The sequence below is a fragment of the Erpetoichthys calabaricus genome, chromosome 7 (genome assembly GCF_900747795.2).
Source record: "Erpetoichthys calabaricus chromosome 7, fErpCal1.3, whole genome shotgun sequence".
Lineage (NCBI taxonomy): Eukaryota > Metazoa > Chordata > Cladistia > Polypteriformes > Polypteridae > Erpetoichthys > Erpetoichthys calabaricus.
Window position 1 is genome coordinate 107,072,628 of NC_041400.2, and position 24,566 is coordinate 107,097,193.

Sequence of the window (24,566 nt, forward strand, 5' to 3'; positions counted from 1 at the left end):
GCCAAGGTCCTTCAAAACAAAAAATGAAAAAGGTATCACAGCTATGGCTAAAGGTGAATTTATCTGCAAATCTAAAATGAACTGCACACTCTTCTTCCCATTCTATATCCATTACAAAGCTGACTAAGATATTATTCCATGAGGATTAACTCACAGAAAGTATTAAACCTACTCCAAACAGCAATTTAACTTTAACTTATGTTGCTCTTTCAGAGTATGCAACATCACTTTCCATTTTATTCCACAGTAAATTACAGGTTAAAGACTTCTGAAAGTAGAACATACTTTTTTTTTTTATTCTGTTAACAGAAAACACCATCACCTCTTTAGTTAGCCTATTTAATACTGTATTGTCTGTCTTAACCATTTCTGCTTAATAAGGTGAAATGAATAATCCTTAGGCTTTTTAAAGTAAAATTATTGCTGCACTGTTTGTCTTTGGTCTTTTAAAAAAAATGATCAGCCTCTTCTGCAGGAAAGGAGGAGCAGATTAATTTCTACACTGTTTCCTCTCCCTTTTGTTGTAGTTTTCCAAAAAAAGCAACACTGTTTTATGAACACCACAGATATTCCATTTTGCTAAAATGTCCTATCCTAAACCACAATTAAGAATGCAAAATTCAAATCAACACATACCCTTAATTACTTGTACACAACATTACTCCAGATCATAATAAAGAAATTACCAAATGACTATCAAATACAACACAGAATCCCTAAGATAACAATGTGTTTTACTTAATCCTTTCTAAATACATTCACCTTTATACTTTTGAGCTCTCTTTTGAAAATAAGCTATTTTAACAGCTCATCCAGCTGAAATGTACTGCTTTACTTTATGATAATAAAGGAAAGTCTACTGCCTTTCTTTTTTAACTCATTATATAACACAGGAATCAAAAGGAATGCGGATATAAGTATAATACCTAGTTGAGAAACACTAGAATACAATCATCTAAGTATTATGAAAATAAAACCCATAACACACCTCTCTGCCTGTGTGTTTGTAGTACTAGTTGTGGATAAGACGACAAAAGATAATGGACAAAGGATGCATGGGGATAAAATTAGTCATGCTAAGAAGCGGAAAATACCTGTACCGAGCCACCATGTCTGTCAGCTGCTAGGTGAGCTCTCAACTGTTGGGGATTGGCCTGCTGGGGCTCCCAAGCTGCCCTGTGATCTGCCGACTGCCCATTTTAATATGCACATAGCATGCATGGGAAAGGAGGAAGAGAAAACCCAAAAAAAAGCATTAAAACTCATGCTCTGGAGACAACATATTTCATTTAACAACAATAAACACAAAAATTATGACAGAAGCACAGAAATTGAAAAAAAACACAAACAAAAATATAGACTCCAAAACTTAAAATGAGGTGACTTAAGATACTTGGTGAACCACCACCGAAAAACTTTATTTTGCATGAATGACCATGCAGGCAAATGGTTGAGAATAAACACAAAATAGAAACCTTTTCACGTGAATTCCGTTCACATGCATATTTACGAATTCAGGTAAAATAAAAATCAAAACATCAAGAATAGGTTTTATATCATAAGACCTCCTTCTACACATATGAAATTTTTGCTAATTAGTGGCATGAGGGAAATAGTTCTTGTGCAACTGCCACACCAGGTGTTTAGTTTAAGTTCTTTCATAAACATTTTGTTTTCACATTTAAAACTGAAGTGCTAGTTAATTTCTGAAAGTTCCGTTTATAAAAGCAGTGGTAACCACCAAAACGCAGATGTTTTATTTTTATTTTATTCTCAAAAGGGTCCTATAGCAAATTAGTGAAAGCGTTAAAAGGGAAATATACAATATTAATCACTCCACAGGTTGTGGCCTTGTAGAACCTGAGGAGGACAAAGAAGATCTTGAGATAAGACAGTTAAGCTGACAACAAAGTGAAGGTTCCCCATTCAAGCCACCTTGGTTGAAGGTCCATTTAAAGAAAATGAATGTAACTATTCTTATTCATGTGCTAAACTACTGAAACAATGAAATGACAAATACAAGTTTTTCATAGTTATGTTTTAAATGTCCTAACCACCACTTATTGAATGTTAAGAACCCAATCATTTTAAATAAACAACTAAATATAAACAAAACACACAGAAACAGAAAGCAGAACCCAGTGAAGTGTTCTATGTAAAAAAAAAGATTTTTAAAAATTCCTCCACTGCAGTAGGACATCAAAAATTCTAACAGACCATGTAAAAAGTTTTTATTTTCTGGATACCAGAATGGACACATCTGGCAAACGTACTTATTGTTGGCAATAATATTTAATTAGCAATATTAACAGTTAACATGTTCAGTCAGAGTCTAGATTTCAGCATGTACAGCTAAGCTGTGCTCTACAATTTTAGGACCCAATCATATGTCCCATTTAAGCAACCACAAATGTATCAGTTATCACTTGCTTTTAGAGGCATTCATCACTTCCTGTTTGAGTTTAAAATTGTGTGCCATCTGCAGTTCCTGTCAAGTATATCTTCTCATGAATCAAACCAGTGTTTATCAATTGCTGTTGGAATTAATAGCTAGACATCAACCTGGTCAAAAATTTGGATCAAAAATTTTTCCATATTGTTAACTTTTTCCAGTACATTTCTTTGGTACCATTGTCGATTTTCATTTCTCATTTGATGTTTTCCATCAAAACACAATTTTCATTTTAGTAGAAAGCCATGCACAATTCGATGGGTGAGGGTTCAAAGGTCAGCTAAGAAAATTATGGTTGTAGGGGTGAGGAGGCCAACTGGGAGGCTTTAAAGAAAATTTTGCTAGTTTTTTGTGACATCAATTTAAAAGCCATTTTTGAAAAAGAGTTTGGGATATGGCCAATAAGGATGTTAAAGCAATCTTGAATAGTGCCTCATAACAAATACGCCACAAAAATGTCAGTAAAATCCCATTTAACATAGCGTGTTTGTTACAATGAATCCATAATAAGTTTGTTAAATACAGTGCATCTGGAAAGTATTCACAGCGCATCACTTTTTCCACATTTTGTTATGTTACAGCCTTGTTCCAAAATGGATTAAATTCATTTTTTTCCTCAGAATTCTACACACAACACCCCATTATGAAAACGTGAAAAAAGTTTACTTGAGGTTTTTGCAAATTTATTAAAAATAACAAAACTGAGAAATCACATGTACATAAGTATTCTCAGCCTTTGCTCAATACTTTGTCAAGTATTTTTTTTAAACTTTGGCAGCAATTACAGCCTCAAGTCTTTTTTAATATGATGCCACAAGCTTGGCACACCTATCCTTGGCCAGTTTCGCCCATTCCTCTTTGCAGCACCTCTCAAGCTCCATCAGGTTGGATGGGAAGCGTCGGTGCACAGCCATTTTAAGATCTCTCCAGAGATGTTCAATTGGATTCAAGTCTGGGCTCTGGCTGGGCCACTCAAGGACATTCAGAGTTGTCCTGAAGCCACTCCTTTGATAGCTTGGCTGTGTGCTTAGGGTTGCTGTCCTGCTGAAAGATGAACTGTCGCCCCAGTCTGAGGTCAAGAGCGCTCTGGAGCAGGTTTTCATCCAGGATGTCTCTGTACATTGGTGCAGTCATCTTTCCCTTTATCCTGACTAGTCTCCCAGTCCCTGCCGCTGAAAAACATCCCCACAGCATGATGCTGCCACCACCATGCTTCACTGTAGGGATGGTATTGGCCTGGTGATGAGCAGTGCCTGGTTTCCTCCAAACCTGACGCCTGGCATTCACACCAAAGAGCTAAATCTTTGTCTCATCAGACCAGAGAATTTTCTTTCTCATGGTCTGAGAGTCCTTCAGGTGCCTTTTGGCAAACTCCAGGCGGGCTGCCATGTGCCTTTTACTAAGGAGTGGCTTCCGTCTGGCCACTTTACCGTACAGGCCTGATTGGTGGATTGCTGCAGAGATGGTTGTCCTTCTGGAAGGTTCTCCTCTCTCCACAGAGGACCTCTGGAGCTCTGAGAGAGTGACCATCGGGTTCTTGGTCACCTCCCTGACTAAGGCCCTTCTCCCCCGATCGCTCAGTTTAGATGGTCGGCCAGCTCTAGGAAGAGTCCTGGAGGTTTTGAACTTCTTCCACTTACGGATGATGGAGGCCACTGTGCTCACTGGGATCTTCAAAGCAGCAGAAATTTTTCTGTAACCTTCCCCAGATTTGTGCCTCGAGACAATCCTGTCTCGGAGGTCTACAGACAATTCTTTTGACTTCATGCTTGGTTTGTGCTCTGACATGAACCGTCAACTGTGGGACCTTATATAGACAGGTGTGTGCCTTTCCAAATCATATCCAGTCAACTGAATTTACCACAGGTGGACTCCAAATAAGCTGCAGAAACATCTCAAGGATGATCAGGGGAAACAGGATGCACCTGAGCTCAATTTTGAGCTTCATGGCAAAGGCTGTGAATACTTTTGTAGATGTGCTTTCTCAATTTTTTTATTTTTAATAAATTTGCAAAAACCTCAAGTAAACGTTTTTCACATTGTCATTATGGGGTGTTGTGTGTAGAATTCTGAGGAAAAAAATGAATTTAATCCATTTTGGAATAAGGCTGTAACAAAACAAAATGTGGAAAAAGTGATGCGCTGTGAATACTTTCCGGATGCACTGTATATATCAGCAAATTAAATAAACCTTCAGGTATATGAAATAAACATTCCAGACCTAAGAAGAGATGGGCTTGGGATGCAATATGCTTATGTATAGCATATTCAGTAAAGCTACTTTAAAATATGTATCTTTTGTACTCAATGATAACTAACAAAATTAAATAGTAATGGTCACAATGGGCATTTTAAGAAACCATTTTTTATGCATGATTTGGATGTCACTTTAACTGTTGAAGTCATGCACCACATATTCAACTGGTAAATCTAATTGAGATTCCAGTAACATGTAACTCATTTTAGACAGTAACTTTCTTTTCCACTTCAGCATCAAATACACAAAGGTTATGCGACAACAGACTCAGTGTCTTATCACAAAACAAATGTCTGTTGTTTTGTGACAACAGGTGCTCAATACAGGAACACCTTAATAAACAAGGAGATAGAAGACAGATGTGCCATATGAATAGGTAACACAGCTCATTGAGCACATGGCATAACATAACAGCATGCAGGTTTCACTGCAATTAAATTACTTGTCTTGAACTTATTATGACAAATGTAAATGTCAGTGACAGCTACAAAGAAATGTTTTCAGTAATGGGTGTGCTATGGCAAGAGTTTTTGAAAGTTTTCAGAGAATCTAACTCAGTGATCAAATTAACTTTACGTAATAACTGACTTGGAACATAACAAACATAGCAAAAAAGACTAGCTTTATAATTGTAATGTCCAAAGTGTTAAGAGCACTACCAATACACAGATCACCATCAGGGGAGAGACTCCCTGTGGGATCTTAAAATATCTTGTTAAGGAGAATCACGTTTCTTATGATTAAAGATGATTAAGACTTCAAATGAGGAAAAAAAAGAAATATTGACAATGGAAATCTGCTGTAACAGTTTCTTATTAGGGTCTCTCAAAGTTATGTGGGATCATAAAAAAGATTAGATCATCTTCAGTTTTCTAATCTCACTAACAATAAAAAGAAAATTCATAACATTAAAATTATAAATATTCTCGGCAAAAAGTTCTGCAACTAATATTAACAAAAATGCTGTTTAACGCAAAAAGGACATTAAAATGGTATATACAGAAAGTTATTGCCAGAATTAAATAATTAAAAAATGAATATGTCACAATTAAAAGGGGATGGGGCTACTGCCTCACACTCCTTAACCCAGGCTTGTTTCACAGTCCTGTCACCATCTGGTGGAGACTGCAAGTTCTCTGATTGTTTATACAAGTTTCATTTAGCACTCTAGTTTTTCTCAGACATTCCAAAGATATGCGAGTTCTGTTAACTAATGATTATAAATTGAGCCATTATGAGTGACAGTGAATGTGCCTTATGAAAAACTAGTTAGTTCTTGCTTTCTAAAATGCTGTTTTGGAATAAGTGGATAAATAAAATGCATAAATGGCTTTTATTGGGGATAAGAGGGCAAAACAACCACTACTTTTTTATTTGTCTAAGTCACATGTATGTTCTATGCTCAAGTGAGGCTGGGCAAAGCGTTTGAAAATATTGTGCACTTTTAACAATTATTAACTAAAAGAATTTTTTTGTAATATACAGTAATCCCTCCTCCATCGCGGTGGCAGCATCATGCTGTGGGGGTGTTTTTCAGCTGCAGGGACAGGATGACTGGTTGCAATCGAGGGAAAGATGAATGCGGCCAAGTACAGGGATATCCTGGACAAAAACCTTCTCCAGAGTGCTAAGGACCTCAGACTGGGCCGAAGGTTTACCTTCCAACAAGACAATGACCCTAAGCACACAGCTAAAATAACGAAGGAGTGGCTTCACAACAACTCTGTGACTGTTCTTGAATGGCCCAGCCAGAGCCCTGACTTAAACCCAATTGAGCATCTCTGGAGAGACCTAAAAATGGCTGTCCACCAACGTTTACCATCCAACCTGACAGAACTGGAGAGGATCTGCAAGGAGGAATGGCAGAGGATCCCCAAATCCAGGTGTAAAAAACTTCTTGCATCTTTCCCAAGAAGACTCATGGCTGTATTAGCTCAAAAGGGTGCTTCTACTAAATACTGAGCAAAGGGTCTGAATACTTAGGACCATGTGATATTTCAGTTTTTCTTTTTTAATAAATCTGCAACAATTTCAAAAATTCTTTTTTTTGTCTGCCAATATGGGGTGCTGTGTGTACATTAATGAGGGAAGAAATTAATTTAAATGATTTTAGCAAATGGCTGCAATATGACAAAGAGTGAAAAATTGAAGGGGGTCTGAATACTTTCCGTACCCACTGTATATATATTGTCAATAGCTTTCAACAGCCTCACTTAGTCACAAAAAAAATAAAAAAATTCAAAGATTACCTTTTGGAACGGCTCAAATCAATATAATTAAACACAAATGCAGTTTTACTACTACTGACGGAATAAAAAGTTGGCACACCCCTTCGTTAATCACTTCCATGGCTGGCAACATTTTGCATTACATAAGTAAATCAGACAGCATCTTTAAAGGGGACAGCTTTACATAAATGAGTGATAAAACATCATTCCAAGGTCAATTAGAAGAGGTGACATTAAACTTGGAAGGTCTTTACACTAGTGTTAGTGAATATGTACATAATTTACATATTATCTTGAAAATTTCACATTATTTAGATTATTTTATGCTCCCAAACCCTACTTTTTCCAGGTAAGAAATATATGATATGTTTGTAATTTACAGGTTGTGCAAAATGTAATGAATGGATTTATGTCCAGAACTGAGAACTGCAATGATTCATTTACAAATGTTTTATGTTGCTCCTTTAGCAGCATAAAGATAATTAAAAGTGCTGTCACAAAAGTAATACATTTGAAGACTGCTTTCCAGTTAGGTCCAATGTCAAAATGTTCTTTCCAACCAAGCCTTCAATTTATATGGCCTCCTTTAACTTAAAGATAGACCATACATTTTGATAACAAAATGCAAGGCTACTTAAAATTCCAAGGAAAACCTGGGGAAAAGTCTCACAAACAAAATGTGCAAAATTAACATAGCAACCAAGCAGAGATTCAAATCCAGGTCCAGGTCCACTGTGCTACTATTTCATGATATGACATGCTTTACTTTTGCTTTCACAATTTAACAATACATTAAACCTTTAACTAAATAAAAGTTTACTTAAAGGTTGTTAGTCTGGTGAGGATAATTATTTTTTGATGCATGAGAATACAGCTAAGCATTATGTTTTTTTTCTTTAAATACAGATATCGCAACCCTTACAAATAATTGTTCAGTCAAAAACTAATACATTTTTGCCCATCTTTACCACATGTAGCTTAGGAGGACCAGCATCCAGTTGCAGATGGAGTTAACAAGCTGAACTCTCTAAGTAATAAGATAAGCTTTGGTAAAGCATTGTTAAGATATAGAAATAATCAATTAACAGCAATCCAACTATTTTAAGTATTTTTAAATTTGTAATGCCGCTTATTATTAAGTGAAACCTGATTTGCTGATTGATTATAGAGAAGTTAGGCTCGGAACACAACAATCATAGGTAATGAATGCATATTGAAATTTACTGTACTGAACTTTATTCAATGATCTATCCCAAAAATTTATAATGTAGGCCACAGCAGACAGCTATTTGGTAAAGTTTTTTTTTTAAATTGAAACTTTCGTTACAAGAAGGTTTGCTAGACTCAATGCCATTACAAGCACTTATGTGCCAGCCTTTCCATTTGAAATATGGAGGCTGCTACATATATCACAGGTACACAGTGAAACACTGTGTGAAATGTAAACAAAAACAGCATGCAATAATATGCAAAACATTTAAAACCATACTTAATTGAAAATAGAAAAAAAGACAACATATCAAATGCTGAAACTGAGAAATGATAATGATTTATGAAAAATACATGCTTATTTTTGAATTTGACCCCAGCAACATGTTTCAAAAAAGTTGGGAAGGGGCAACAAATTACTGAACAAGTTGTGTAAAGCTATTAAAAAAAACACCTGGTGGAACACCTCACAACAAACGAAGTTAATTGGTAATAGGTCAGGAACATGACTGGGTATAAAAACAGCATCCCAGAAAAGCAGAAACTCTCAGAAGTAAAGATGGGGAGTGGCTTACCGCTCTGTGAAAGACTGCACAGGCAAATAGTGCAATGATTTAAGGATAATGCTGCTCAATGTAAAAATGCAAAGAATTTGGTGATTTCATCAGCTACAGTAAATAATATCATTACGGGAATCAAAGAATCCAGAGAAATTTCTGTATGCTAGAGACAAGGCTGAAAACAAGTATTGAATGGCCATGTCTTGGGGCCCTTGGGCAGCAATGCATTATAAACACAAGGTTAAAATAAATGCAAGGTAAAAAACTCTTACCAGGTAAAGAAGAAACCATATATAAACATGATCCAGAAACACCACTGCCTTCTCTGGACCCAAGTTTATTTAAAATGGACTGAAGCAAAGTGTAAAACTGTCCTGTGGTCGAACAAGCTTCAGAAACAGCCAATGACAAACCTTGAAGTGCTTAATTTCTAACAAAATTATCAACAAATGAGGAGAGAGGTGGATCTTCAAATCCTAAGTTTGGCTCTGTTTAAATGCAATCAGACTGTAAAGAAGCAAATTAACCATTAGTGGTTTATTTAACAATATTTTACTGAAAATAAACGTTTGGCACGCACACCTGGGGCCTCATGTTTAAATGGTGCGTACGCACAAAAATGTTACGTACGAATGTTTCCACGCTCAAATCGCTATGTATAAAACCTAAACTTGCCGTAAAGCCACGCACATTTCCACGGTAGCTCATACCCTGGTGTACGCAAGTTCTCCACTTGGTTTTGCAAACTGGCGGCACCCAGCATCAAAGCAGTGTTACTGTTCCAATATGGTTTCCCTTTCTTTTTCAGATTCACATCCCTGACGCGGCTTTATAAATACACTGAAATTAAACTAATAACATGCAGTTATTAGTTTAATGCATCTGATTGTAATTAACCTGTAACAATATAATGGTCAAACTAGCTGCTCCCGTTAGGGTTTGCCACAGCGGATCATCTCTTTCCATATTACTCTCACTGCACCACTCGGAGTATTTATATCACTATATCTGAGTGAAGAATCACAGATCTATAGCAAAGAATTATCGGTATACAGCATCAAGCACACGCTACCTCAGCCATGCTGCCTATTTAAACTGCTCTCACATGGCAAACGCTTCAAAGCCTTTTCCGTACGGACCTTGCGATTCAAAACAGTTTCATCCTAAGAGCTATAAATGCACTGAATCAGACCATCAAGTGCTCCTTGTAGAACTGTTTGTAGTTATAAGTACAATTATCTCATTGTAAACTTGCGATACAGTTATAATATTGCACAACCTGAGCCACTTTATAAAACGCGAATTTACATATGATGACGATATCGTTTTTAAGATGAAATGCAGCAAAAAATGTTTATTATATTATACAGCTAAAACTTTAACTTCATTTAAATAATCTATATTGTTAATAATTAAACATGTGAGGACATGGTGTCGCTTCGCTAGGAAGGATCTGGCGCTCCGTTCACAGATTTTTCCTGCCTCGCGCTGTATTCTTGCTGGGTCTGGCGCGACACTGGATGTATAGAATAATTAAACATGTACTATGAAGATATTTCAATGTTCCTTAAATGTTTTGAAGAATCGGCGTCCTAAACTTACAGATGGCTTAACGTCTATTACAGAGCTGATTGTGTGGCAATTGGGTATTTGGAGAAAGAAAAGTAAGGACAGGAATTGGGGGTTAGTACGTTTGAAAGAGACAGTACTGCTACAATAAAGTATTTCATTTGAGGTCGCACATGGTGCAGCAAGCATCTTGCGTGAGGCATGAACAATCACTGCACCACCATGTTCCCATGTTTAATAACATGCTTTAACTCCTATCATCATGAAAATATCACGTATACATCTCAGTATTTTAATTATTCAGAGAGTTATAATATTACGAATGTAATGGATTCTGTGGACTGTCGGAGGAAGAGAAAGCCCAGAAGCACGTAGTGATTCACACACATAGAGCACATAGAAGATCAAATACGAAACAAAGCATTAAACATGCTACTTTAGTTTCGATGGGATTAGAGAAACTAGTAAATTAAATGATTTTAAGATGAAGTTTATGATGTTCTACTTTAATGACAAAATAAACTATGTGATTAAAGTGGAAATTTTGAGATTAAAGTTAACATTTCGAGCTCCCAACCGTGTGCCTTTTTTTTTCCTCTGTACCCTAATAAGCTTTCATATGACACTCAGATGGTGGGCTACGACTCGCCTTTTCACGGTGACTTTGATATATGACAACTTCTTTTTTATTTTGGGCACTGTGTGACTTTGTGAACTTGAGCTTTCAAGTTTCTCCGACACGCTATGTCACTCGATCAACTTCCTTTCTTTGATTATATCACTGTTCAAACCAATAGTTAGTAAGTTTTTCCTTGCCTCCACTTGGTATTCGCTGAAATTCTTCTATTTTCTCCCATGCTTTTGCCATTGTCTTTTCACAGAAGGCTGATCTTAAGGGCTATTTATATTGATTTGCATATTCAAAGAGGCGTAAGTCTGGGAGGAGTTGGGGCGGGACAGCAGGCGCATGCACGTGCGTTACTTTTCACGTTGACCAGGATTTATGTAGCAGAAGAATGTGGAAGTTGGCGTACGCACAGATATATGAATTTGGATTTTTTGTGCGTAAACACATTTCCGCTTTTGTCCGTATGCCATGTTATAGTGTGAATTCTATGCACAGCGTTATACATGAGGCCCCTGGATATCTGAAAGGTACATTTTGCAAACCGAGTAAATAAAAAAAAAAAAAAAAAAAAAAAAAAAAAATTTATGTACCATATTGATATTTTTTTTGCTGTTGTTCACCATTGGTCCTTATTAATACTTACTGTATCATTAATTTTGTTAATCTCATATTTTTACGGAGGATGAAAGTAACAATTTTTCTCAACCATAACTAAGAACAAGATAGGGTTAGTAACACATAAAAAAAATAAAATTTTTCGGATTAGAGTATTCCTTTAAGAATGCATGAAATCATAGCACTTTGACTTTTGTTGCAATAAGCATAGTTCAATTCAATACACTGCCAAATAATTAGGAAAATCTGAGATCAAGTGTTTGAATTGCCAACTTTGATTTGAATGCATTTTCATTTGACACCAGTAAAGGACATAAACTGGATTTTATCTGCTATAGCAGATATATGTATGCTTTATATTTTAAGGCTGACAAGTTCCACATGGATTGTTTATAAGAATTGGTATATATCTACACAGTTTGTCTTTAGAGAAAACTTCACTGAAGACATTTTGGAAAGGTATAGCTCATGTTTGCTATTATTAAGAGAAATTAATGTTTCAAAATATCACATAACGCAATATCCAACAAACACACAAGGGTCATCATTTTTATCTGCAAGGCAAACCTTTATTCAATACAATGTTCAATGTTTCTAAGGCACAAAGGGAAACAATGGTGGCATTTTGTGCAATTTGGACATTCATTGTATGTTTGCAAGTGTTTTCAGTAAAAGTCCTGGTTTCCTACACCAACACAAATGATGTACATTAGGTTGACTGGTGAGTCTAAATAGGTCCGGCATGAATAAGTGTAAATGTGCAAAAAAAATATGCCTTGGAAAAGACTGGTGATAGTTCCTACCAAGATGAACAATAGGTTCGGTGAAAATTCTGATGGTTAAGAAAATACATGGCTTGTTACACATGTTAAGCACATTTTTGGCACTCTGTACCTGGAATGTAAAACATGATACAACACAATATATTCTATTACTCCTCTCCAAAAATTTAGAATGAAATGAGTATGCCGAATGGATGCATGGCTATTAGCAAAAAATTAAATGTGACACAAAACAGATCAGTCAGAAGCAGCAATGAGAAAACAATAAAAATAAAAAAATCAATAAAACAAAAATTGGTAATATGCATCATAGTTTAAAAAACAGTCCTTAAGAAATTCAAAACAATGCAACTACAACTGAAGATGAGCTTCCAGTGCTTAAAATGGTTTAGGGACTGACAAAAAGACATTTGGATGAAAATGAATATCCATCCATCCATTATCCAACCCGCTATATCCTAACTATAGGGTCACGGGGGTCTGCTGGAGCCAATCCCAGCCAACACAGGCCGCAAGCCCACCGCAGGGCACACGCGCACACACACACCAAGCACACACTAGGGACAATTTGGAATCACCAATGCACCTAACCTGCATGTCTTTGGACAGTGGGAGGAAACCGGAGCACACGGAGGAAACCCACACAGACACAGGGAGAACATGCAAACTCCACGCAGGGAGGACCCGGGAAACAAACCCGGCTCTCCTAACTGCGAGGCAGCAGCGCTACCAACTGTGCCGCCCTTGAAAATAAATATCAAAATAAAAATGACGTTGCTTGCATTCAGTTAAATATTAAATTTTAAGGCCAATTAAAAATTATGAAAACCCAGTCTGGAGTAAAATAATTGCTTTCAGTTGTTTAAAAATAGTGATATTGCTCAGCAGGACTCCATTAAGAACTGCTTGTTTACTCATCATACAATGTTCACAAAAGAGAGAGTATTTTTGGTCATTTACCTGATTTTTGGCTTGTTGCGTTTTATCCCTGTGTTGATGAGCATCTCTGTTTGAAGAGGACAGTGCGGAATCTGGATGAATTGGACCCACTGGAGTTGGCTATAAAGGAAGTGCAAGAGATTTTAAAAATTATAAAAAAGAAGAAAAAAAAAAAAAAACAACTTGATAAGGTAAATTTTATGCTGGAAATTCATTCCTCCCTATGCGAAAGCTACAAATAATACCTTTGTAAATATTTCTGATGTCAATAACTTTTAAAGCTTTCCTTTTTAATAGTCATAAAATTATATTTAATTTTTTTATTTAATAATTTTTTCAACATTTTTAATTTTGTTGTTTAGGTCTAGATTTTTGTTTTCATGCAGGAGATTGCAATGATACCTTCTGTTGTAAAGAAGCATCTGCAGGCATTTTATAATAAAATAAGTATTCTCTGCAAGAATTTGTTTCAGACTTGAAGCTAGCTTGAAACAGACTGCCAAAAACGGTGGCAAGGTTTTAGTTACTTATCCGTGTTCTTGTAAATATTCATCTCTATTTTTTTCGAGGTGTGCGTTTTCCAAGGAATTTATTAAAAAAAAAACAAAGGCTTTTTTGCAAGCTGAAGAGACCTTGCCCAGATTTAAAAACCTGCACGACTTCCTGGTTTACCAAATAGTCAGCTCATTACAAGAAAGAAAATCAGAAGCTGTGTATATCTATCATCTGGATGGAAAAGATGTAAAAAAATCTCTGCATTGCTGGAAGTGTCAGATTATTCTAGATCAATAAAACAGCTACAGAGAGTTGGGAGTGCCCTTTATCAGCATGATTTTGCATTAAATGAAATATCTTAGAGCACGCAAATTGATTGAAAAGTGAGTGTGTACTTTTCTTTTACCGTATGATAGCTAGATATTTAACCTTACCTAATCAGAATGCAATTTTAAAGAATTATTATTGCTAGAATTACATTTGTACTTTTTAAAAGCAGTAAAAAAAGACAAAATGTTCCCTGTGCATTAATGTGCATTATTAGAAAAGAATAAAAAAACACATCTTAAAAATGAAACAAAAAAAAGATGAATTGTTACTTATGCACAAGACAAGGAACAAAAAGATAATGGCTATTTAGCCATTAAGAGTCTGGCACATGCTTGCAAACTCAATGTAAACAATTTGTACCTTTGTCAGATTTACTATTTTATCTTTGGGACGGTTATTTAGAATGGAGTTCACTAAAGCATTACATAAAAAAAAAATCTCATGGCTGTGAATTTTTTCATCAGTGGATAAGAACATATTAGATTCTGCCTTTTGTATTCTATACCCTGAAACTTAAATCATCCTACGAAAGGACTCGCATTAATAGAAACTATGCAAAACTGACAATAGCTATTTTGTTACTCCACATGTGCAACTGATACTGAAATGAGTAATTCACCTTATACTGCAGTGCTGTTAATTTCGTTTTAAAGTGTTTTAAGTTATGGAGCAGTCCCATTATTTTTAGCACTGCATGTTATTTCTAGATTCATAGAGCATTCGTTACTTGCTAATGTAAGAGTTACTGGATTGATAATATAGTTTAACTGCTGTGTCACTGTTACTTGAAACAGCAAATAACACATGAACAATTCCTTTAAAAATTAATTGGGCTTTATGGCGGTGTAACAAGAATGGGCACTACAAAACTTGGGTACTACACTCCTTTGACATTTGATTTTGTGACAAACAATACATTAGGATTAATTAGAACACATGACAGGTTGTAGATTTGTTTAAACTAAGAGTTACAAAACTGGTTGTTGGAAATATTGTGTTTATTCAGAAATACTGCATGCCAAGATGGATTCTTTTGTTATTATTTGAAGATGATACTTACAAGCTGCTTACCAACCCAGTCATACTCGTAATCGAACATGAAACCCTTCCGATCAAACAAATCTGTAAAGAGCTTCCGCAGGTAGTCATAATCTGGTTTTTCAAAGAAGTCCAGCCTTCTAACATAGCGTAAATAGGTAGCCATCTCCTCTGAAAAAAGCAAATTAAGAAAATCAATCAATCACTTGCAAAACAGTGTTCATTTATGCAAATATTCTAGAACTTATATACTGTATTGGGAAAAAAATATATAATTAATCATAAAAGTTCATTAATATTTCAGAATTTCATTATAGTATCATTATAGCAGACTTAGTTTGATTCTTCTTATTGATTTTTTGTTGCGGATAAGATGGAAAGAGACAGATCAAGTTTTCATTTGTGAATTAAAGATTTATGACACTCAAAACTACTGCTGATTTTTTAATTTTATATATATGTAATAAGAACAAGAAAAACTCAACCCTACCTGGAAAATTTTCACACAGTACTTCTATTGGAGTTGCCCTTTTTGTGTCTCCTATCTTCTGATACCTTTCTTTTAAGGTGTCTGCCTGATGTCACACAATTATAAATAAGTCATAGTTAGCCTGATTATAATAAGATTTTGAGATAGAGAAAGATGTCTGGAAGGGATTCTGCAGAACAATGAACTTACCTTTAGGCCCTGCCAAGGAAGGCTACCTCTTAGAAAATACATAAACATATGGCCTAGTGCTTCCAAATCATCTCTTCTGCTTTGTTCTGCAAGAAAAGACAAAGTACCAATGATGAAAAGAATAGGAATAAGTAACCAGTATAGCCCCTGGCAAACCTGAATTAGATTAAGCTTGTTTGAGAATGTTATATTTACTATCAATTTTACTTGATGCATAAATAAATTCTGTCAATGTTGATAGAGCACTAGAGAGCACCACCACGACCTCAGAGGATCAGTGGCAGCTTGGTGCAAATTAATGCACAAATAGAAGCAGAGAAATTTTCCATTTACTATCAAGTTAACTATACATGTTACAAATAATTAATAACTCTAAATATACAACTAAATTATTTTAATATGCTACTGCATCCATCCATTAAGTGCTTTTTAATCTCCTTTAAGGAAAACTGAAACCTACTGAGGCATCATCAACTTCAAGGCATGACCAACCCAACACAAGATTAGGGACATCATAACACCACCAAAAATCACACACAATAGGCCATACAACAGCAACAAAATAACCTAACACACACACATAATACCATGAGAAAAGGCTAAATTTACAAAGACAGAGGATGGGATGGGGGCAGAACTCAGATTTCTGAAGCTGCGAGGAACCAGAACTAACCAATGGACTACAATACTACTCAAAATACAGCACAGATGAAGACCTATATTTTACTTTTCTTAGAAATGAAAGAATTAAATGTTTTACTGTAATACAATTATTTTAAATTAATTAGTTTTAAAAGAATAATATTTCACCCAGCGGGACGGTGGCGCAGTGGGTAGCGCTGCTGCCTTGCAGTTAGAAGACCCAGGTTCACTTCCCTGGTCCTCACTACGTGGAGTTTGCATGTTCTCCCCGTGACTGCGTGGGTTTCCTCCAGGTGCTTCGGTTTCCTCCCACAGTCCAAAGACATGCAGGTTAGGTGCATTGGCGATTCTAAATTGTCCCTAGTGTGTGCTTGGTGTGTGGGTGTGCCCTGCGGTGGGCTGGCGCCCTGCCCGGGGTTTGTTTCTTGCCTTGCACCCTGTGTTGGCTGGGATTGGCTTCAGCAGACCCCCGTGACCCTGTAGTTAGGATATAGCGGGTTGGATAATGGATGGATGGATGGATGTTTTCCCCCAAATTTAAACTGCCAGAATTAATAAAGAGCCTTTTGTTAGTACACTATAACAGCACAAAGCCTTTTCTGATATATTTAATAAGGCTTTAAAATACTTTTTCAAAGAATGGAAATCACTTTGAGATGAATTTATATGTATTAAAAAGTGCTATATAAAATTATCATTATACATTAAATTGTGTAACAGCAATGCTGTTCTAAGACAAAGCATAAATAAAAAACTGAAGATAATCTGACTGGACCTATGTCTGTGGCTATAACAGGCATGCTTCTGAAATTTCATACAGATGTAAAATCTTCACTTTTGATGGTTCTTGAGATCAGGTAGGAATCAAAATTACATATCCACTAAGAACAATGAAGTATGAATCAAATTACATTACAAATGTTATCAACATAATAACACAAGAAACCAAGAAGAGATCCCTCAGTCCATATAAGCTTGTTTGTTTAGCAAATAGCTAAGCTATGTTCCAATATCTTGCCTAGGCTGTCAAAGCGTCAAGGTGTCTAAGTTTCTACTTCAGCTACATAACCTGGCAGTTCATTCCAGATTCCCATAACTCTTTGGGTAAAGAAGCTTTTCCAGGTTTCAGTCTTAAATGTACTTCCCCTTAATTTCCAGTGGTATCCTCAAGTACAGGATTAGCCATTTAGTTAAGAGAACTCTGCTGGATTTACCTTATCAACACTTCTGAGAGTTTTAAAGACTTGGATTAGTTCCCCACACACTCTCCTTTGCCTGGGACTGAACAGGTCTGTCAGAGTATGACATATCCTTAACACTTGATTGCACTTCTCTGCACAGCATCCAGTGTTGCTATGATGTTTTAGTAGCATGCTGACCAAAACTGCATGAAACAATCCAAATGTGGTCTCACTAGTACATTATAGAGTCTGAGTATATTTTCTGAGTATATTTTCCCATGACTAATATATAACATTTTTTAAAATATAGCTTAACATTTTATTTGTCTTTTTAATTACTTCTGCACGTTGCTTAGATGGTGAGAATGTTATAAACTCTTAGACCTTTAGAGAGGTTGTTTCCTCTTGGGCATTGTCTCCCACCTTGTATTTATAATTGGCATTACTTTTCCCCATGCACAGCACTTCATACTTTCTTATGTCAAATTGCATTTTGCTCATTTGAATTATTTTTGCTAACTTCTCAGCGTCTGATATCCGTCTAATTTTAGCATCATCTGCATATGACAAAAGTTTACTAACAATACCAGAATCTATGACATTAATACAAATTAGAAAAAGTAACAGTCCAGGAACAGACCTCTGAGAGACTCCACTGATGACCACACCTCATGTGGAGCATTTGCCTCTTTCCTGTACTCTTTGGTTACTCTGCTGGTTAACCAAGCTGAGATCCAGTTTTATAAGTTACACCTGATGTCAATAGCTTCTAGTTTCAACAGAAAGAATTTTCGACTACTTCTAAAAACTGTCTAGAACAAAAATCTGAAACCACTGCAGTATTTCTAAACCAGAAGTGCAGACTTTAGGTATAAAAGACCAAGGGTTGTCATTCAAAAATGCCACAGTAAACTCCTGAATGCATTCCTTCAATTATGGCAAGGAAAAAGGTTCATTTACTGCTGTAGAGAAGATATCTGCGATACACTTCTGCAACAAAAGGCACAAAAAAAGCTGCATTTATGTCTAACACAGGGCAGGCTAAACAGGTAATATATGTTTTTATATTTTTAAAATTACCCTTCTTGGATCGAGGCCCTTCTTGGATCGAGGCCTTGTTGTGGCAGAAGGGCTTGCGCGGTCTAGTGATCCTCGGAGCTATGTTGTAGGGAGCTACATGCTCCTGGTAGGGCTTCCCAAGGCAAACAGGTCTGAGGTGAAGATCCAGACTAACTCGACCATGAGACCCCATATGGACTTAAAACAAGGATCGGTGTTTCCCTTGCCCGGGAAAGGGTACCCGGGGCCCAACCCTGGAGCCAGGCCCAGGGGAGGGGCTCGCTGGCAAGCGCCTGGTGGCTGGACCTTCGACTACGGGGCTCAGCCCGAAGTAGCAACGTGGTTCCGCTCTCTTGTGGGCCCACCACCTGCAAGAGAGGCCATAGGGGTCGAATGCAATGTGATATGGGTGGTAGCCGATGGCGGGAACTCTGGCGTCCCGACCCTCGGTTGCCGAAACTGGCTTTTGGGACATGGAATGTTACCTCTCTGGCTGGGAAGTAGCCTGAACTGGTGCAATAGGTTGAGAGATACCGGCTAGATATAGTCGGGCTCACCTCTACGCATGGTCTTGGCTCTGGAACCATTCCTCTTGAGAGAGGCTGGACTTTGTTCAACTCTGGAGTTGCTGTGGGTGAGAGGCGTCGGGCAGGGGTGGGCTTGCTTATGGCCCCAGGCTCGAGGCCTGTATGTTGGGGTTCTCCCTGTTGGACGAGAGGGTTGTTTCCCTACGCCTTCGAGTTGGGGGAAGGACTCTGACTGTTGCTTGCGCTTATGCGCCGAACAGCACTTCAGAGTACCCAGCCTTCTTGGAGTCCCTGGAAGAGGCGCTGCGAGGTGCAACTCCTGGGGACTCTATCGTCCTGCTGGGAGACTTAAACGCTCACGTCGGCAATGACAGTGAAACCTGGAGAGGCGTGATTGGGAGGAACGGCCTCCCTGCTCTAAACTCGAGTGGTGTTCAGTTGTTGGACTTCTGTGCTGGTCATGGATTGTCCATAACGAACACCATGTTCGAGCATAAGGGTGTCCATAAGTGCACTTGGCACCAGGATGCCCAAGGTCGCAGCTCGATGATCGATTTTGTAATCGTGTCATCAGATCTGCGACCTTATGTCTTGGACACTTAGGTGAAGAGAGGGGTTGAGCTGTCAACTGATCACCACCTGGTGGTAAGTTGGATCAGATGGCGGGAGAGGCTGCCAGACAGACCCAAACGAATAATGAGGGTCTGCTGGGAACGTCTGGCGGAGGAACCGGTCAGAAAGATCTTTAACTGCCACCTCCGGCAGAACTTCAACCTCATTCTGAGGGAGGCGAAGGACATTGAGTCTGAATGGGCCATGTTCTGAGCGTCCATCGTCGAAGCAACAGAACGGAGCTGTGGCCACAATCCACGAACCCGGTGGACACCCAAGGTTCGAGAGGCCGTCAAGCTGAAGAAAGAGTTCTATCGGGTCTGGTTGACCAGTGGGACTCCAGAGGCAGCTGAGGGGTACCAGCGGGCCAAGCGTGTGGCGGCATCGGTTGTTGCAGAGGCAAAAACTTGGGCATGGGAGGAGTTTGAGGAAGCCATGGAAAACGACTTTCGGTCAGCACCGAGAAGGTTCTGGCAAACCGTCAGGCGCCTCAGGAGGGGAAAGCGGTGCCTACCAACACTGTGTACAGTGGAGATAGGGCCCTGCTGACTTCAACTGTAGACGTTATTGACCAGTGGAAGGAATACTTGGAGGATCTTCTCAATCCCACCAGCATGTCTTCCTTAGAGGAAGCAGAGCTGGAGGACTCCAGGGGGGGGGGGCATCCATAACAGGGGCTGAGGTCGCCGAGGTAGTTAAAAAGCTCTGAGGTGGCAAGGCCCCTGGAGTGGACGAGGTTCACAATGGGTTCCTCAAGGCTCTGGATGTTGTGGGGCTGTCCTGGTTGACACATCTCTGCAACATCGCATGGACATCAGGGGCAGTGCCTCTGGATTGGCAAACCGGGGTGGTGGTTCCTCTTTTTAAGAAGGGTGACCAGAGGATGTGCTCCAACTATAGGGGGTCACACTCCTCAGCCTCCCCGGTAAGGTCTATTCAGGGGTGTTAGAGAAGAGAGTTCGGTCGATGGTTGAATCTCGGATTCAAGAGGAACAATGCGGATTCCGTCCCGGCCATGGAACACTGGACCAGCTCTACACCCTGGCCAGGATCCTGGAGGGGGCACGGGAGTTTGCCCAACCAGTCCACATGTGTTTTGTGGATTTGGAGAAGGCATTCGACCGTGTCCCTCGAAGCATCCTGTGGGGTGTGCTCCAGGAGTACGGGGTACAAGGCTCGTTGTTATGAGCCATCCAGTCCCTGTACAGGAGGAGCAGGAGCTTGGTCCGCATTGCCGGTAATAAGTTGGACTCGTTTTCTGTTGAGGTTGGACTCTGCCAGGGCTGCCCTTTGTCACCGATTCTGTTCATAAGTTATATGGACAGAATTTCTAGGCGCAGCCAAGGAGGGGAGGGGGTCTTGTTCGGTGACCTCAGAATCTAGTTTCTGCTATTTGCGGAGTTCTGTTGGCTTCATCGGACAGTGACTGATGTGCGCAGCCGAGTGCGAAGCAGCGGGGATGAGAGTCAGCACCTCTAAATCCGAGGCCATGGTTCTCAGCTGGAAAAGGGTGGAATGCTCTCTCCAGGTTGGGAGCACATTACTGCCTCAAGTGGAGGAGTTCAAGTATTTTGGGGTCTTGTTCACGAGTGAGGGAAGAATGGAGCGGGAGGTTGACAGACGGATCGGTGCGGCATCCGCAGTAATGCGGGCTCTGCAACGGTCCGTCGTGGTGAAGAGAGAGCTGAGCCAAAAGGCGAGGCTGTCGATTTACCAGTCGATCTACGTTCCTACCCTCATCTATGGCCATGAACTTTGGGTAGTGACCGAACGAGCAAGAGCTGGACTTTCACTTACAGATAGGGTGAGGAGTTCAGTTATCTGGGAGAGACTCGGAGTAGAGTCGCTGCTCCTCCACATTGAGAGGAGTCAGTTGAGGTGGTTCGGGCATCTGGTTAGGATGCCCCCTGGGTGGGGGGGGGTGTTCCGGGCATGCCCCACTGGGAGAAAGCCACGGGGCAGACCCAGGACACGCTGGAGGGATTATATCTCCCGGCTGGCCCTGGAACGCCTCGGGGTCCTCCCCGAGGGAGGTCTGGGCTTCCCTGCTTAGGCTGCTGCCCCCGCGACCCAACCTTGGATAAGCGGTGGATAATGGATGAATGGATGGAAAATTATGAATACTGCGTAGAGGAATCTGTAAATACTTTATAGAAAAAATAGAAATTTGTTCCTATTTATACCTATTCAAAGTTTCAGATGCTTTCTAAGAAAATACATTATAATTAAAATAAGTGGAGAAGGACAAACACACTGTAATTGCCTTTACTTCACTATTGGCACGTGGACTTACCTTGTTCAACTGGCAGAATCCTAACTCACCTCTTTTAAGTCAATGGGTAACTGATGTTATATATTATTTGAAACTGGAAAAAATCAAATACTCACTTAGAGGATCTGTGCAAAACCTTTTTTAAAACCTGGCAGGATCTAATCAATAACATTTTAGAATAAGCATTTCAATTGGGGAAAAGGATATTCTTCACCCGTTTTTTTCCTACTCAAAGTTTTACTCTGTCTGTTGGCCTAGCTCTCTTTCTCATGGGTGGGGGTTGATTTGAACTTAGTTCTGTCAAGTTTGACTTGCTTGTATGGAATGTTACTTGCTTTTAATAAAGTCAATAAAATATTTAAAAAATAATAATTAAAAAAAAGTTACTTAAGGTCTGATACTGAAGGATGAACAAATATGTAAGACAAAACAAAAAAAAACCCCTTATGTACATAATGCATCCTGATTTTAGACATTCTCATGAATAGAAGAATACAAGCTCTTCCTTTATCAGTTAATTTTACTAAATAAAAACAAATCAATAACAAAAACATATCATTCAAAATATCTACTGCTGCAGCACTGGACTAACTGAAAGGTACTGTTATGAAGACTAAAAATAAAACGAGTATAAACTTTACAGTTTATTGCAAGTGAATTCAATAAAATACAGTACACAATTCTAATAGTTAAAACAAATGCTCACATGCTTACCTTTTCCTAAATGTGTATTTATGCTCATGTATCTTGCTGTTCCAGTAAGGCTCTTGTGTTCTCTGTATGGGATGTGCTTCTTTGTCTCTGGATCTATATATTCTTTCGCAAGGCCAAAATCTATAATATGGATAATGTGCTGGTTTTTACTACCAGGTCTTCCTATTAAGAAGTTTTCTGGTTTTACATCCCTGTATATCAAGTTTTTTGAATGAACATACTCCATTCGAGTTATCTGTGAAAGAGAATGAAGGGAAAAATAAAAAGCATGACGTAAACCATTTCAGAAACAAGGAAAGAAAATTAAATATTTCTAGAAGAAGGAAATAGAATTGTAGTTTTTATCCTTGATCCCAGTAGTCAGTAACAACATGAAGACCTGATGAAAGAATGGTAACTTTTACAGTGTAGACAGGGCAGAAGTCATGAAATCTGTAATCTACATACAGCAGATTGAATCATCTTATTGTGCATTTAGTCAAATCATCTAAATATCATGATCAACCAACAGGTGTGTAGTTTTACCAGTTACCCTTAAAAAAAACTTTTCCTGAATCATTTTTAACCTTGTACTAATAAGAAGAGCAGTTGAATTTTGTTCTGCCTATATTTACATCCCACAGAGTGGTTCAAGCAAATAGTCTCTCCAATCATTGTTTAAACTTTAATGTTAAATTGATTACAGAGATGTAGAAAGCCACAGTCAACTCTAGGAACTCTAAGTGCAAAGCAAAATCAGTCCATCACAGGGCACACTGAAAGACTTTGGGATGTGGGAAAAGCGAAATATACAGAGAAATAAGTTGATTTGCACAAAACAGGAAAAATCCATAAAGACTGTAACTGATTTGGTTATTTAAATACAGATCTTTAGATCTTTGAGTAATCAGTGCTAAAGCTATATGTAATAAGACAGGCTTAAACAATTTTAAGTTATTAGAATATTGAAGAAATGGCTAGTCAAGAATGAAATAAAATTTCTGCAAAAGTAGTCAAGAAAAAAATCTTTATATTTGATTACATATGGAATCAGTATTGCTACTAAAAATAACTATGGAAATACATTTTAATCAAAAGTTGACAGATGCATGTTAAACATGATTCTAAGCCTGTCTGGTGCTATATGATGCTGTTTATAGCATAACTAGTTGTGTTACCCGGCTTTGCCAAATACATTTAATAAGACAATGGGCATCAGTACAATACAGTACTATATTTGTAGTGTTTTTTTAATGCTAAATTTATTGGCAGGTAGTGTGTTGTTGTGATTAAGGTTTTGGACCTAGGATACCCTGAGAATGTGGGATCATATCCTGCTACTGACACTGACCATGAGCAAATCTCTTCACTGGCCTCCAACTGCAAAAACCAAAGAAATGTAACCAACTATACCTCAAATGTTGAAAGTCACAATGGATAAAGACATCAGTCAAATAATAAGTAAGGATAATAAAATTAGGTCACTGAATCCACTTACTCTGGAATATTCTATAAACAGCTGACCATGAGGAAAACATTCCTGCGTTAGATCTATTCCTGCTTTTTTCTACTTTTCCTAGTGACATGGCTTTTGTTAATTGTCATTCCAAAACACAATTTTACAGAAAAGTGTATTATTTTTAATTGAAACAGGTAATCAGTAGGAATAATATGAAAACTGAGTATATATTGTAATGAACCACCATAGTGGGGTAAAGGAAATAAACATAGTGTAAAGATTTCTAGGAGTTGAGCCAATGGCACATGCTTTATAAATCTAAACACTGGAAAACCTATAA

At 38.2% G+C, this 24,566-nt stretch overlaps 1 protein-coding gene across 4 annotated transcripts in view; it reads right to left on the reverse strand.

Annotated features, from left to right (window-relative positions):
• LOC114654608 (casein kinase I) overlaps positions 1 to 24,566 on the reverse strand; it is a 225,910-nt gene that overhangs the window by 23,723 nt on the left and 177,621 nt on the right. For 3 of the 4 annotated variants that reach the window (XM_028805238.2, XM_028805239.2, XM_028805241.2), the window contains exons 6-11: positions 22,789 to 23,023; positions 15,782 to 15,867; positions 15,593 to 15,677; positions 15,125 to 15,273; positions 13,261 to 13,359; positions 1,095 to 1,190 (exon numbers count right to left, since the gene is read on the reverse strand). In XM_028805238.2, the coding sequence (XP_028661071.2) occupies positions 1,095 to 1,190; positions 13,261 to 13,359; positions 15,125 to 15,273; positions 15,593 to 15,677; positions 15,782 to 15,867; positions 22,789 to 23,023 (750 nt within the window). The remainder of the gene's footprint in view (positions 1 to 1,094; positions 1,191 to 13,260; positions 13,360 to 15,124; positions 15,274 to 15,592; positions 15,678 to 15,781; positions 15,868 to 22,788; positions 23,024 to 24,566) is intronic. The other variant, XM_028805242.2, reaches the window with a different exon arrangement.